Consider the following 13,626-nt stretch of genomic DNA (forward strand, 5'->3'; position numbering starts at 1 on the left):
AGGTCTCCCCTGAGCCTCCTTTTCTCCAGGCTAAACAACCCCAGTTCCCTCAGCCACTCCTCATCAGACTTGTTCTCCAGACCCCTCACTAGCCTCATTGCCCTTCTCTGGACATGCTTCAGCACCTCGATGTCCTTCTTGTAGTGAGGGGCCCAAAACTGAACACAGTATTTGAGGTGCGGCCTCACCAGTGCCGAGTACAGGGGCACGATCACTTCCCTACTCCTCCTGGCCACACTATTTCTGATACAGGCCAGGATGCCATTGGCCTTCTTGGCCGCCTGGGCACACTGCCGGCTCATGTTCAGCTGGCTGTCAACCAACACCCCCAGGTCCTTTTCATAACAATTCTGGTGCCAGGGAATGGGGAAGAATCGAGGAACAGCCTGCCTGCACCCCAAAAAGAAACAAGCATCTGGATCAATTCATGCAAGAACATGTCAGCTTGGTACAGTGCAATTCGCTGCAGACATTTCTGTGGAAGAGTGATGCAATAGCAACTAACAGACTATATTCACCCACAGAGAGCACCAAGTCCGCTGCATTTTGTTCCTTAGTCTGCATCATATCCGTGGTCTAATATTGCAAGTTGCAGTGAGCTCCATACAGATTCTAGTAGCTAGAAATAACTAGCTTTGGGATCCCATTTGGGCTTTTCAGGAGTCCAACCCATGACACCAAGAGTGACGTACAGAACTTCTTAGGGCATCTATAGCAGTCGAGCATCTCCAGGAGTTGTCACCACAGCAAGGGTGTTCAGGATACTTAAATCTCTCAATCCTTTTCAAGTCTTTGAGTCCATCCCAAAGTAACTTCTCAAAGTGAGAGTTCTTCCTCCTGTGGATTTCCTAGAATGGAGTACCTGAGTAGCACACTGCCTTTGGCCTTGAGGCACCATGGAGAGGTTTTACAGCATCTTCTATCTCCTCCCCCCATAAAGCCTAAATTGTTCAGTAATTAAAGAGCACCATCTTTACTCCCAGCAACTCCCTGCATAAATCATGGGCTCTACATTTAAGAATTCTGTGTCCTAAGGTGTCTATCTAAAAAACTGAGGCTGTGATGAGAGAAGGTGGAACACTGAACTAACTACTGCTTGTAAAGCTTGTAAAGCTCTTGGATGGGCAGTCATGCAGCCTGAAAAAAAAATCTGTATTGGGGTAAAAAAAGCCATGTCTTGTCATTCTCCCGTTTTTCCACAGTCACACACAGAGGCATGATGTGCAGCTTTGCTTTTTCTTTTTTTCCTTTCAGGGAAGAATCTTGCAAAACAGTGAAATGTAGGATTTTACTGCAAGCATTTTTGGGTCTGAAAATAGCACCCAGGAGCCATGAATTCATGCATCAGATGGCTAAATGAGTCTTCTCAGCAGTATGTAGGTTTTCATTTCCTTTTTCCCGCTGTTTGTCTTTCAGGTGATGTTTTGTATGAACTCCTTCAGCATATCCTGAAGCAAAGGAAAGCTCGTATGCTCTTCACACCTTTCTTCCACCCTGGGAACTCTATCCATGCTCAGCCAGAGGTCATACTACACCAGAATCATGATGAAGGTAATGCTGTCTCATTCCTATGGGAGCTGCCATTATAATGGCAAGTAGGGTAAGGCTGTGAGGAATTATGTCATTTTCTTGCTCCAAAGTTACTTAAATAAAGCTATTCCCCTCCCTTTGTCTCCATAGCTTTAGAACAATCAACTGGTCTAGGGAGTCGACTGTTCTCCATTTATCGTCTATTATTTTGTCCTGTTTCCAAAGCCTGCTTAAAAGCTATGCCAGATGCAGATTAAAAAGATACCAAAAAGTTTTATTGACCCCATTGATTCATTTTTCCTCACTCCCAATTAGGTAGACAAAGATGCTTCATGGACTTTTACTATTCTGGAGAAGCAACTAGATGCAATTGTTTGCAGAGCAAGGGAGAAGGCAGCCTCAGAGAGGAACATCTAACTCAAAGTCACTTCAACTGACAATCTGTCATCACATCATGCCAGAGTTCCTAGCACTGAGCCCATCTTGTTGCTCAGCTTTTGAGCTGATTGAACAATTAATGTTGAGAGAAGGTTTTTTCTGCAGGTTTTCCCTCATTTTTACTATCAGAATTACTTGCTTAGGTTATTAGTTAGCTTTCTAGTAGTGTCCACACATACCATGCCTGTCAGAGGTGGTGAAGAAAGAATAGATATGTTTGTGGAATTGCAGATTTGGGCTTCTTCTACTCATTATTAGTACAGATCAAAATGTAAGTGTGCTTCCTTCAACGGAAAATTGAGGTTTTATTTTCTTCGAAAATATACACACTAAAGTACTTCTTGGTTTTCTCCAATAACAGAAAAATATAAAGCCTAAGCCTTTTAAAAGGTCCTTTCCATGAAAGCATCAGGCAGAATTCACTTTTTCAATTAAAAAAAAAAATCTAGGAAAAAGTAGTGTTATTCCTTTTTTAAGTAAAGAGGAGAAGAGAACAGAAGTGAGTTAGGATATCGCCCTAGTCTTTCAAGATTGAACGTGGGATTGCAAGAGCAGATTCAGGGGTACTGTCAGACCTGTACAAGTTGCCCATGGCCAGCCTGAGCAAGCCAGAATCAAATGGCACCAGCAAAACTCTGAGACTAAGCCAAGAGCAGGATAGCAGCAGGTGGGATAAGGACACTCCAAAGTGTTTCCACACAGCTGTGTAAGTATTTCAGATTAGAAGAGGGTGCTGCAGGTCAGGGTGAGGTTGAATTGGCAGAGTTGTGCAAGAGACGGTTACCTAGTGTATTAAGATAGGCACTTTCCAGAGACCATTATAAAAATCTCCATTTTTTCCTGAAGCTTGGCATTCACCCACAAGTGCTCTCTTTCTAAATTACAAACATAAATACTAGCTGCCCTCTCAGACACCCCTACGTTAAAGATATGGAGCAACTTTCACTCTAGAGAGGATTTCACAGGGATGTTGAGTTGGCCTTTCATGTGCGTCAGTTAAAACTAAATCCTTTGCAATCTAGTCCAACTTCTGTCAGAGCACAGGGTGATTAAGAAACAACTTTGATGTCATCCTCACAGTACTCTGGCTGCTGCTAGTACCACTGTATTTGCTTAGAGAACTCTATGCTATTACTTAAAACTTTTCTTTGTAATGACAAAAATTAGTTCTTGTTGTGCTGTGAGAAGAACTTCAAAACAAGCAAAAGAAATTACACCTTGCCTGCCACAAGACTCTGAGCAATTAGAAAATCTCTGCCAAGAATTTATAGGCAGATGAATTTATTTATTTATTTATTTTGACATTCCTTCTTTCTTCTTCCTGTTTCACGGAGTCACTTGGGAGAAGCTAGCACAATTAAGTTTACCATTTTCCCTCAGCAGAATGCAGCTTAGTTAAAAAAGGAGAATAAATGTGCGAAGCAGAACTTAATCCTGCCTAACTCACTAACTGTAACAGAGGGGTCAAGTGTTACTTTGGCACAATTTCAAGTGGTTAAACTTCATAGGTGATGGATCTTTTTTAGAATCCCTTCTTACTCCAGTGATGTTTTTCCATTTTCTTCTACTGGCTCTTTTGCCCATTTCCTAATAGATTATATACTTACGATCCTGCTTCTAAATGCTTTCATTTTAAGTTAGTTAACCCAGAATCAGATGAGACCAACATTTACATCTAGTGGCTTTTTACTAGCTTAAGCAAAGTGGGTTTGATTGTTTGGAATCAGTTGACAGTGGTTCAGGATATCTCCAAGATGCATTGGCATTGGCTTGGAATCTGCCCTGTGGGCATTGGTCTCTGTCCCTGAAGAGGGATGAGCAATGGAGAGTGAATTACCTAGATCTCCAGTGGTCCTTCTGACTCAGCACTGAGTCATTTGATGGGATGCCATACAGGAAGCTTACACTGTCATTCCCTGCACTTCTTTTATGAGTAAGCAAAGAGTGCCAATCTTTGGGATTGTCACGCCAGCAATTGCTCACTCCCAGAGTGCAGCCCCACCCATCCCTATATGGATCAGATAGGTCAGCAGTTTTCCTGGGAGCTGAATTCCCTTTCACAGCTTTCCCTACAAGAAAAGAGTGTTGGTCACTCAGAATGAAGAGCCAGACAGATGAGTGAATCTATTCCTGCAGGAAATTATATACCATATGTGCTAACTTACAGTCATCAGATGTGCCAAAGAATTAATGTGATGAGGATTTTATTCTGTTCAGGGTCATTCGTGGCAGTGGAACTGCTTGGAGCTGGGTTTGAATTGTTTTATGGTAAACAGCAACTTCGGCCATGAGGGGATTCTTTAGTTAAGTATTTAAAGAGAAAGATCTTGGAGGAAGGTGAACACTAGTGTCTATCCATTTGTGGTTTTCCCTCTTGCTGCTTTTTAAAGAGTTCCTTGGTCCCTACCTTCTCTGCACCCTGTCCTGGTTCAGGATCACCATGGTTTGGGAGCAGACAGATAGGTCTGCTTCTATTTGGAGCTTGTCAGAGCCAACTAATGTTTGCAGAGAGCTTGGTGGAAAGCACAGCAAGGCATTCCTTTCTGCTTTCAAGTTAGCTGGTCCTCACAGCCAAGGCACTTGAAATAAGTAGGACAAACAATACAATATTCTGGTCTATATTTACAGGCCAAGAATGAGCACAGTGCATTTGAATGTACAGTGATGGGGGTGGATGGTCTGTAGAAGATAGGATGCTGCGTAAAATTGGGGGTTGGTTTTCTTTCTATCGTGGCAAAGAAAGGAGACTTTAAGAAAAGACAGCCACAAAGGTAGGTACAGTTGTAAATTAATTCCTCTTTGATCTTCACATCATTTGGTCTATCCCACATTAGCTGGCCACATTGTATTTAAAACTATTTGGGTTTAAACAAGAACAATATATAGCTCTGGAGTTTCATGTCCTCCAGTTGTTTCATTGTGAGTACCTTAAATAGCTCTAAAAATGCATTTTTCTTTTCTGGGACCACAAGTGTGTGAAACAAGTGTTCTGGAGCCATGTAGTTTCTGCCTAAAATTTCAGGTTTTCCTGTAGACTTCAGCATCCGTGTATAGATGAACAGCCCCATTGAGTAGGCAAAAGGGTTGGTGCTATGTCACTGCCTGGCACTACATTTTCTCAGGATTAGAGCTTTTCCCATTCAGGCCTTTCCCTGGGTAAGTGCTGATCCTGCTCCTGATGCCTGCCTGGGTTCCAGGGCAGTGGGAGCCCCTGAGTCTTCACCTAGACAGGGTCTTCAACAAGTATCACAGCCTTGACAAGAGAGCAAGAGAATCATGAAAGAGGATCAGAGCAAATGGAGTGAACAAATAGGCAGCCACAAATAGGCAGCTACTTGTTTCAGTTGTTGACATGTACCCAGCAGTTTCCTTCTCTTATCATCCAAGGCTTTCAACAAAGAGCACTGAAATTTGATCTTTGTTTTTCAGATAATAACCTGTTAGTCACTGCAATCTGGTGGTATTTTCCTCTTTGTCAGTAATTTCCCAAGTCAAAATTGATGGCCTTAGCTAAGCTGAAAGTTTGCACTGTTTATGTCAAGCTTTTCATTTTGTGAGAGGATTGTTAGTTCATAAAGACATGGACCTAAAGCCGTGATTCATCTCCCCCCTACTGTTAAGGATCACAGCTGGGGAAGTATGCTCATGCAAAAGTGATGCTGGAAGTCCTCCTGCTGAAGAAATATAAGTGCGTATATGGGACAACCCATCAGCCCATCAGTAGACAGCACAGTCTAAATAAAACAAGGTGAAAATATCCTTATGAAGATGTTACATGCTCTTAAAATCAAGGCAGGGATAAAATTTAGCTAGTGTTTCACAAAAAGCTTCCTATCAGTGGGTTTTTTTAGATAACCCAGCCCATATTTCAGACTAAGATATTCTCTACCTTGACCCAAGCCTCTACCATCTAAAACTTACTACCCAATATTTTCCTGGAGACGTTTTCCCTTTTTATCTCTGCCCTCTACCTTACAGTGGTACAATAACAGGAACCACATATAGAGACATGAATGACAGGAGATAAGTGTCAAAGCATTTGCACAGAAACACAGTTAGTACAGCTGAATCAGATCTTACTTCTTTCACGTGTCGCAGTCAGCTTCTCAAAATGGGATTTCTCTTAACATGTTTCCCTGGGAACTACAGTTACATGGTGGTGGAGAGAACTGATTTCATTCTGTGTAGTAATAACTATCTGCATTTATATGGCATTTTTCTGAGCATCGTAGGTCACACAAATAAAAACATTTCCAAGCTGACAGCAGTACCCAGTAAGCCCAGCCAGCAGTTTGACAGTTAGATCCTACACCTTGATCACAATATAGACAATTTGTATTTTTTCGTTTTTTTCTCCACAGATAGCTTTGTCCAGAGACCTTCAAGACCATCCACAGAAACAGTCCATCACAACCCCCCAACCATTGAACTGTTGCATCGTTCTAGATCACCCATCACCAACAACCACCGTCCATCACCAGATCCTGATCAGCGGCCACTGAAGTCCCCTATGGACAACACTATCCGTCGCCTCTCCCCAGCCGACAGGGTGCCGGGGACAAGGCATCAGCAAGAGAACAACCACCAGGAGCCCTATCCTCTCTCAGTGTCCCCGATAGAAAACAACCACTGCCCACCTCCTTCTGAGGTGCTCCAGAAGCCCTCCAGCCCTCGCCAAGAGAACACCAGGGTCATCCAGCTGATGCCCAGCCCTATCATGCATCCTTTGATACTGAACCCCAGGCACTCCGATTTCAAACCACCAAGGTTGTCTGAGGATGGGCTGCACAGGGAGGTAAAGCCAATCAACCTGTCCCACCGAGAAGAGTTAGCTTATATGAACCACATCATGGTGTCTGTATCCCCTCCTGAGGACCATGCAATGCCAATTGGAAGAATAGCAGGTAAGTGACATTCTCTAGGCTACACCAAAGTTGACGCTCTTCATTCATAACTAACCATGCTGTGTATTAAGAGCTTCTCATTTCCTTTTGCTACTCTGTGACCTCAAGAGTTTACTGGCATTCTGCAGGTTTCACCACATCTGTGGTTTACACAGTTAAATATGATTAAACCAATTTCGTGGCAGGTAAGCAAAGGTGCAGAGTGACTTGCTTGTGACCACAGAATGCGTAATTGGTATTGAAACGTTTGTGTCCTGACACTCACTGCCTCTCTACCCACTAGCAATCCATTTGTTTCCCAAGATACCTATCTCCAAAGCCTTGTCCTGCAAAGAGGTAATTTTCCAAGAGTTGCATTCACATTAGTGTCCAGTCCTATGGAAAGGAAAAAAACCTCTGTCAGTGGCCTTTGAGATAATGCAGTGTCAAGTCCGCTATTATGGAGATGGCGGGACTAACGAAATATCACCTCGGAGTCCTACTTCGTAGGCTTTCCTGTGCTTCTTGCACTAGGATTGTCCCTTTTTACAGAAACAAGGTTGCCTTTGTCCCACGCAAACCACAGGCATTGTCTCACTTTTGTTATCGTAACTAACTGACATCACAACAGCTGAATCAGGAAGCTGAGGTTACAGAAAATGTTTTTTGTACTTGAAAGGGAACTGTAAATAGATAGGGAGAGGGGGAAGGGGAATCCAACCACTTCAGAAATATGCTGAATGCCCCAGTAACCAATTTCTTTTGAGAGATGTAAATACACACCACACCCAAAAACATTCCGTGCATTGCTAGGTTAACGGTTGGACTTGATGATCTTAAAGGTCTTTTCCAACCTAAACGATTCTATGATTCTGTGATTCTGTTTATGTCAGCAGTGAACTAACATGATACCCAGCTCCTGTGGGGTATTACATATGTCCACAGAGGTACATTTTAAAACACCTTGTTCACATTCCGTGTTGCTAGGCTAACGGTTGGACTTGCTGATCTTAAAGGTCTTTTCCAACCTAAACGATTCTATGATTCTGTGATTCTGTTTATGTCAGCAGTGAACTAACATGATACCCAGCTCCTGTGGGGTATTACATATGTCCACAGAGGTACATTTTAAAACACCTTGTTCTTTTTTGTCCTTACATGCCTTAAATTTGTTACAGATGTGGTGCTGCCTCAGCTTTAATGAGGAAGATTTTCTATTTTCTTAAAACTTGCCACTTTAAATTCAAAAGGTACATATCTCACCATCTAGTCAAACATCAAGCACAACAAGGGCCGTGATCCTCTCACATAATACAGAGATGGGTTACAGAAATTAATCTTTTGACATTTTTGTCTGGCTGACATTTGTCTCTCTCCTTTTGATTTTTATTACCCACACTATTCTCAGCAAGTTAAGAAATATACTTAATGTTATGGCCGAGAAGATACCCTACTAGTTGCATCACTGGAGATTTCCTTTCCATAAAGTACTATTGGAAGATCGAGGGGGTGTTAATTTTTCTTTTTCAGAGGGAAACACTCTCTAAGAATGAAGCCTAGACTGAAAAGAATATAAGAAAAAATATGGGGAGCGGGTGGTGGTGTAATTTTTTAATTTAAACCCAGGAGTTTTCTTACATAATTGGGAATCTTTGATTTCTGCACGTTGTACACTGGGTCCAGTGACACCAGCCCTGTAACTAATACTCCCACGTCCTTTCCACCCCTATGTTGTTTGCAGGGCAACAGAGCTGAAGCCCATGGATATTTGGGCCTAACACAGTTGCTTGGCAAATAGGTGTAGCAGTTTAAAGTGTTATAAGCAGGCTATATTTGCCTGCTTAGCTGCTTTCACTCGCAGTCTCGTGGCTTTGCTTAGACCCACCAGCATGGGTGGCATGTCTGAAAGAGCTGGTGAAGTATTTCATGCCAAAAAGACCTGAGGTATACTGAAGCATTCAGTTCAGATGAGGGTGGTGCTTTATGGCCAAGGGTCAGGGTTGACATAGCTGGCAGTTGCTAGCCTCTTAGATTTCTACTGATAAATTTGCCAGTGTACTTCCGTCAGTATCCCATGTCCTTTAATTGTAAACGCCAACAAGCCTCACTTGCTGTACAGGCACAAGCTAGTGCTACTCTGGTTGGGTTGTAATGGCTCCTGAACTGTAGCTGGACCCTATAAAGGGCTCACAGCCAATTTAAAGGTGACAAAACCTGGATTACTACCAAAAATGTAGACAGCCCATGTTTCACACCTGAAGTCAACTTCATCAGTGCTATTGAATTCAGTGGCAGCATACTTAGGCCCCCTAGAAGGAAAGTACGCGCCTTTCTACCTGTTTCCCCCCCCATCTCACAACCTTCAATTTAGAGCTCTTGCCATTAAGTGATTTCATTTTAAGAGCATTTCTTTTTTACGTCAGCATAAATCTATTTTCCACCTGAGTGTCCTTATCTTCACTGACATTGCTATAGTTAACATGGAGGCTTTTGACCAACCATGGCTCACCACTTCGATTTGAGGGAGACCATGAAAATTACCACACTTGGCTCTTAAACTGCAAATATACATCAATACAGATGTATTGTTAAAAAGAGCTTTTTAAAAATCACTGGCATTATTTCCATTTTATGGATGAGGAAGACTGATGGGTTGGGTAATGACAAGATTTACCAATAGTCCAGTGCCAGAGCTAGCTACTTATCTGTTTACACTGGTGAGAAGAGACCCTTGACTTTCTGCTGGGTTAACCATTTGCATGCAGGTGATTTTCAGGGGAGATAGTGATGAAGAGCAGCTACCAAGGAAGCCCCGTGGGCTGCTGACTAAAACATTGGGCTGAGCTCCAAAAACATGTTCTATTCCCAGCTTAGATATTTTAAATTGTAGAAGGAATTCTTCCTGGACTTAAGATAACTCACAGCCTCATAAACCTGTTTACTTCTAGATAGAGTCTGTTTTTAAATGCAGCATGCAATTACTTGGTGCTGAGAAAGAAAACCATGTTTTCACTTGCTGCTATCCACAAATACTTTGTTTTCAGGAGGTTGATCAATAGAGCTCTGGACTTCCTGTCAGGCAAAATAATGACCTCTACTCACCGGCTGACTAATCTTTCCTACCTTTTTATGTAATATCATTTCTCAAAATATTAATTTTACTGGTAAAGCACTTTCCCTTTTACAGCAAAGAATTTCAAGTTAAAGGTCTTACTCTCTTTTTCTCTAAGGCCATTTTACACTTTTCTAGCAAAGCAAGAGGCATAAAGTATCTTTATGTTACTCATTAAGGTCCCATATATTATTCATCAATGGCTAGAGTTGATTTTAAAAATCATGTTTAGCTATCTTCTCAACACGATATGCACGAGTCTTTTCCATAACTTTGTCAGAACTAGAGGTCATTGTGTTGGGATGATCCAAAGGCAGACTTGCATCCCCTGTAAATACACCAGGCAAGGGTTAAGCTAACTAACTCAGGCATCACTAGTCATCTAGCTATGACAGCACTTAAAATATTAAAAATACCTCAGACGGGGAGTTTAGCAGAGTGGTGTAATGGACAATTTTCCCCACTGGAACTGCTAATTCAAAGCAGCAACAGTGTTAGTTGGTAGTCAGCTCCTAACTTGGACTCTAGCAAGCAGGCAGTCTTATCTGGCTTACTTTTAGCTCTGAATTTTTTAAATAGCCCATCTTGGTTCCCCCCAAATAGTCTCCAAGGATTTCACTCTGTGGGGAAAAAAAAAACAACTTTTTTTTCTTTTTTGGGTTTTTTTTTTAACACAGTTGCGGTTTCAATCAAGAGAGGCTCCTGAAATTAGCTCTTCTGCAGAATGGAAATTCCACTCCCTGTACACCTCTGACTGGGAGGGTTTTGTTATCAAACATTTTAGGACTTTGATATCTCATAAAAGGTACTTCCCCAAGGTACAAGGAGAGGCAGGGGTTATTGCATTGGCAAGTGTTTGTAGCACGTCATGGCTGAGGCATGCACTGCAGCCCTGGAGGAACCACAGCCAGCAGAAACCCTCCCTGCAGCCATCCTGAAGTTCTGCCCCCATGGCTTTCCTTGGGAGCTCTGCTGTTGACTTCAACCAGGGCAGGTTTTTACCACAAAACTTTATTTAGGTGTCAAAAATGTCCTTTTTTTCAGATATCTATGTCCACCTCAGCTTGTTAGCGTGCAGGAAAATGGGAACTGACATATTAGATCTCACCAGAAACCTGTCAGTTGCTTAAAGGAAGACACAGGAATCCCTGCAAGAGGCAGTTACGGGATTATCCGACTACAACAGGGTTGGTTTCGTCCTGACTTTTATTACATAGAGGTTGGCTTAGAAACATTCCAATTAATCTAATGACATGCTGGTACTTACCTCACTTTTGATTCAGTCACTTAAAACTCACTAATACAATTCTGGATGTTTCTTGTGAGGGGAATTACGTTGCTGAGCAGGTTCCTGAGATTTCCATCTCCCAGTGTCTTTTTCTGTACTAGCTCTCTGGGACTGAAAGGCTTGTTCACTAATCCACAGCAACCACTGGCCCTGAAACTTTGGGATACAGATATAACTACCCCTTTACTTGAGCACTGCCCAGTACAGATATTAACCCAACAACCGCACAGGTGTGAGAGGCAAGGTGCTGGAGAGCAGTGGTACGTGCAGCTGGACTCCCCCCAAGGGCTCCCTGTCCTCTTGCAGTTGGGACCCAATAAGACCCATTAGGCTCCAGGTTCACTCTGTGCGTGTCTGAGGCAGACTTGTCCCATTCGTACAAGCAGCTTAGAAGGATGAGCATGAGCATTGCTATTTCTCCGCAGAGCCCCACCCTGCCTATTGCTTTTGATTCTGCTCTGCATTTGGTGTGTGTGGGGAAATCTAAAGGCAGGTGAGTCTCGTGCCTGTTGTTGTCTATTAGTATGCTGTTCTTATCAGTATGCTGGGTTGCCTTAGCAACTGGGCTGTATTTGACTTTATGAGCTGCCAGATTTGTTTCTTCCCCTTCAGGAGCCTGAGGAAAAGCCAGGTAATGTTTAAACCGTTCAGAGGCGCGTTGTCTACCACTGTATTGGTTTGGCCCATAAAACTATTGACTGCTGTTGGAATGAGGACAGGCAAGATTCTTACCCTGCCAAAGTCATGAAAGAGATCTACCTCCAGTTTTGCTTCTGACTTGCCTCAGCCCCTTGGTGTGCCACACATCCAGAGAGTACAGGGGCATAGCATGAATCCCACAGATTTGTAGCAAGACACATGTAAGTGACTTCTCGATAAAAACAGTCTGACTGCCGAAAGTGAAAATGCAGTCCCCTGTTAAGAGCACGTCAGCTATGAATGACTCACATTCTACTAAAATCTACAAAACAGCACTTATGATGGGCGTAGGCTATGTGCTAGCTCTGAGCATGGGGAGGTCTTCCACCCCAAAGCTCTGTAAGGATAGTAGTTTGGTTGTTTTGTGTGGGGAGAGAGGTTGGAGGGGGAACAGGATCAGGGATTCTCCTCCCCCTTTGTTTGAAAAACTTAATCACTTCTCATAAACTTGCGTGGGAGGGGGAAAGACAGGAGGAGTTAGTTGAGTGAATCTTTCACAAACATAGTGCTTAAAAAAACTGCTAATCAACTGATACGTATATTTTTACTTTGGAGTTGAGCTGGAAGGCTTTTTTTAAAGGAGGGTAAGAAAAACCATCTCAGCTGATCGAGCTATTAGATTCGTAACACTAGACATTTAGAGCTTAAACATCGCAAGTCACCACACTTCAAAACACGGCACCTTGGTCATCAGTGTCTCAACTTATCTACTAGGACCAGAGCCCCAGTGCCTGCATTTGCTCCAGACGTGTCAATGTGACATTTATGACTGTGTCAAGTTGTAGGATGATCTTTTTTTTTTTAACTGATACAGCAGCAAAATCCTTTGTGCGAATGCAGTTACACCACATTAGTTTATTTTCCTTTCTGTACAAATTAGCTGTACAGGCACAGTTACTATGTAATGGCATATGCTGGGTGGGAGGGAGGGAGGGTAGGAAAGGAGGCAAAGAACAGTTATGCCTGTACAGTAAACCAACAATTAAGCACAACTTAGGAGTTAAAACTTTTGCAGCAGCTGATACCGTTAGCCCTCACAGAAGGGATGCAGCTTCCTGTTCCATTTAATTTTTAGTGTTTGCACTACAGTAGTATCTATAGGCTCTATTGTGCTACAGTCCCTGCCCCAAAGAGTTTACTGTCCAAACAGACAAGGTAAATATAAAGAAAGGAAGGGCATGCAAAGGTGAAAGGTGTTTTCAAGAGTTGTTGGTGAGAGGTGTTGGAAAGAGAGAGCTATACTGCATAGAAAATGAAGTCATGCAGTACAGTGTATCAGTAGACACCATCTGACCAGTCCCCCACTCGACATTGTAGGTTAAATTTACTTCCAGATTCTAGTGACTAGTAACACCTTTTGTTACGCTATAATGCCTCACATTTACAGGTTCAAATTTGTTGAAAAAATGTATTATCCAATTTAAAATTGGAATAACCAATACCCTGCACTACTGGTCAGTCTGGTTTTTCCCTGGTTTTTTTCTTCACTAGACGTCTCATCATGACAGCAACCCGAGCTAGCCATAAACTCGAGAGGCTGGGTATATAACTTACACCGAGCTATTTGCTGCTGCTTTTGCCTGTTGCAGCATTTAAAGCTAGTCGTAACGTTTCTGTGATACAGCCGCTTCTGTGCTGATGTTGCAGTCACATCCTCTAAGCAAAAGTAGAACCTG

At 42.6% G+C, this 13,626-nt stretch overlaps 1 protein-coding gene across 1 annotated transcript in view; it reads left to right on the forward strand.

The window, feature by feature from the left end:
* The window catches only part of ETV6 (ETS variant 6), a 176,666-nt gene that overhangs the window by 145,083 nt on the left and 17,957 nt on the right, over positions 1 to 13,626 (forward strand). Inside the window, exons 4-5 of the mRNA XM_009283555.2 lie at positions 1,417 to 1,551; positions 6,330 to 6,872. Coding sequence (XP_009281830.1) covers positions 1,417 to 1,551; positions 6,330 to 6,872 — 678 coding nt within the window. The remainder of the gene's footprint in view (positions 1 to 1,416; positions 1,552 to 6,329; positions 6,873 to 13,626) is intronic.

This window comes from Aptenodytes forsteri, unplaced genomic scaffold (assembly GCF_000699145.1).
Source record: "Aptenodytes forsteri isolate BGI_AS27 unplaced genomic scaffold, ASM69914v1 Scaffold486, whole genome shotgun sequence".
NCBI classification, from domain to species: domain Eukaryota; kingdom Metazoa; phylum Chordata; class Aves; order Sphenisciformes; family Spheniscidae; genus Aptenodytes; species Aptenodytes forsteri.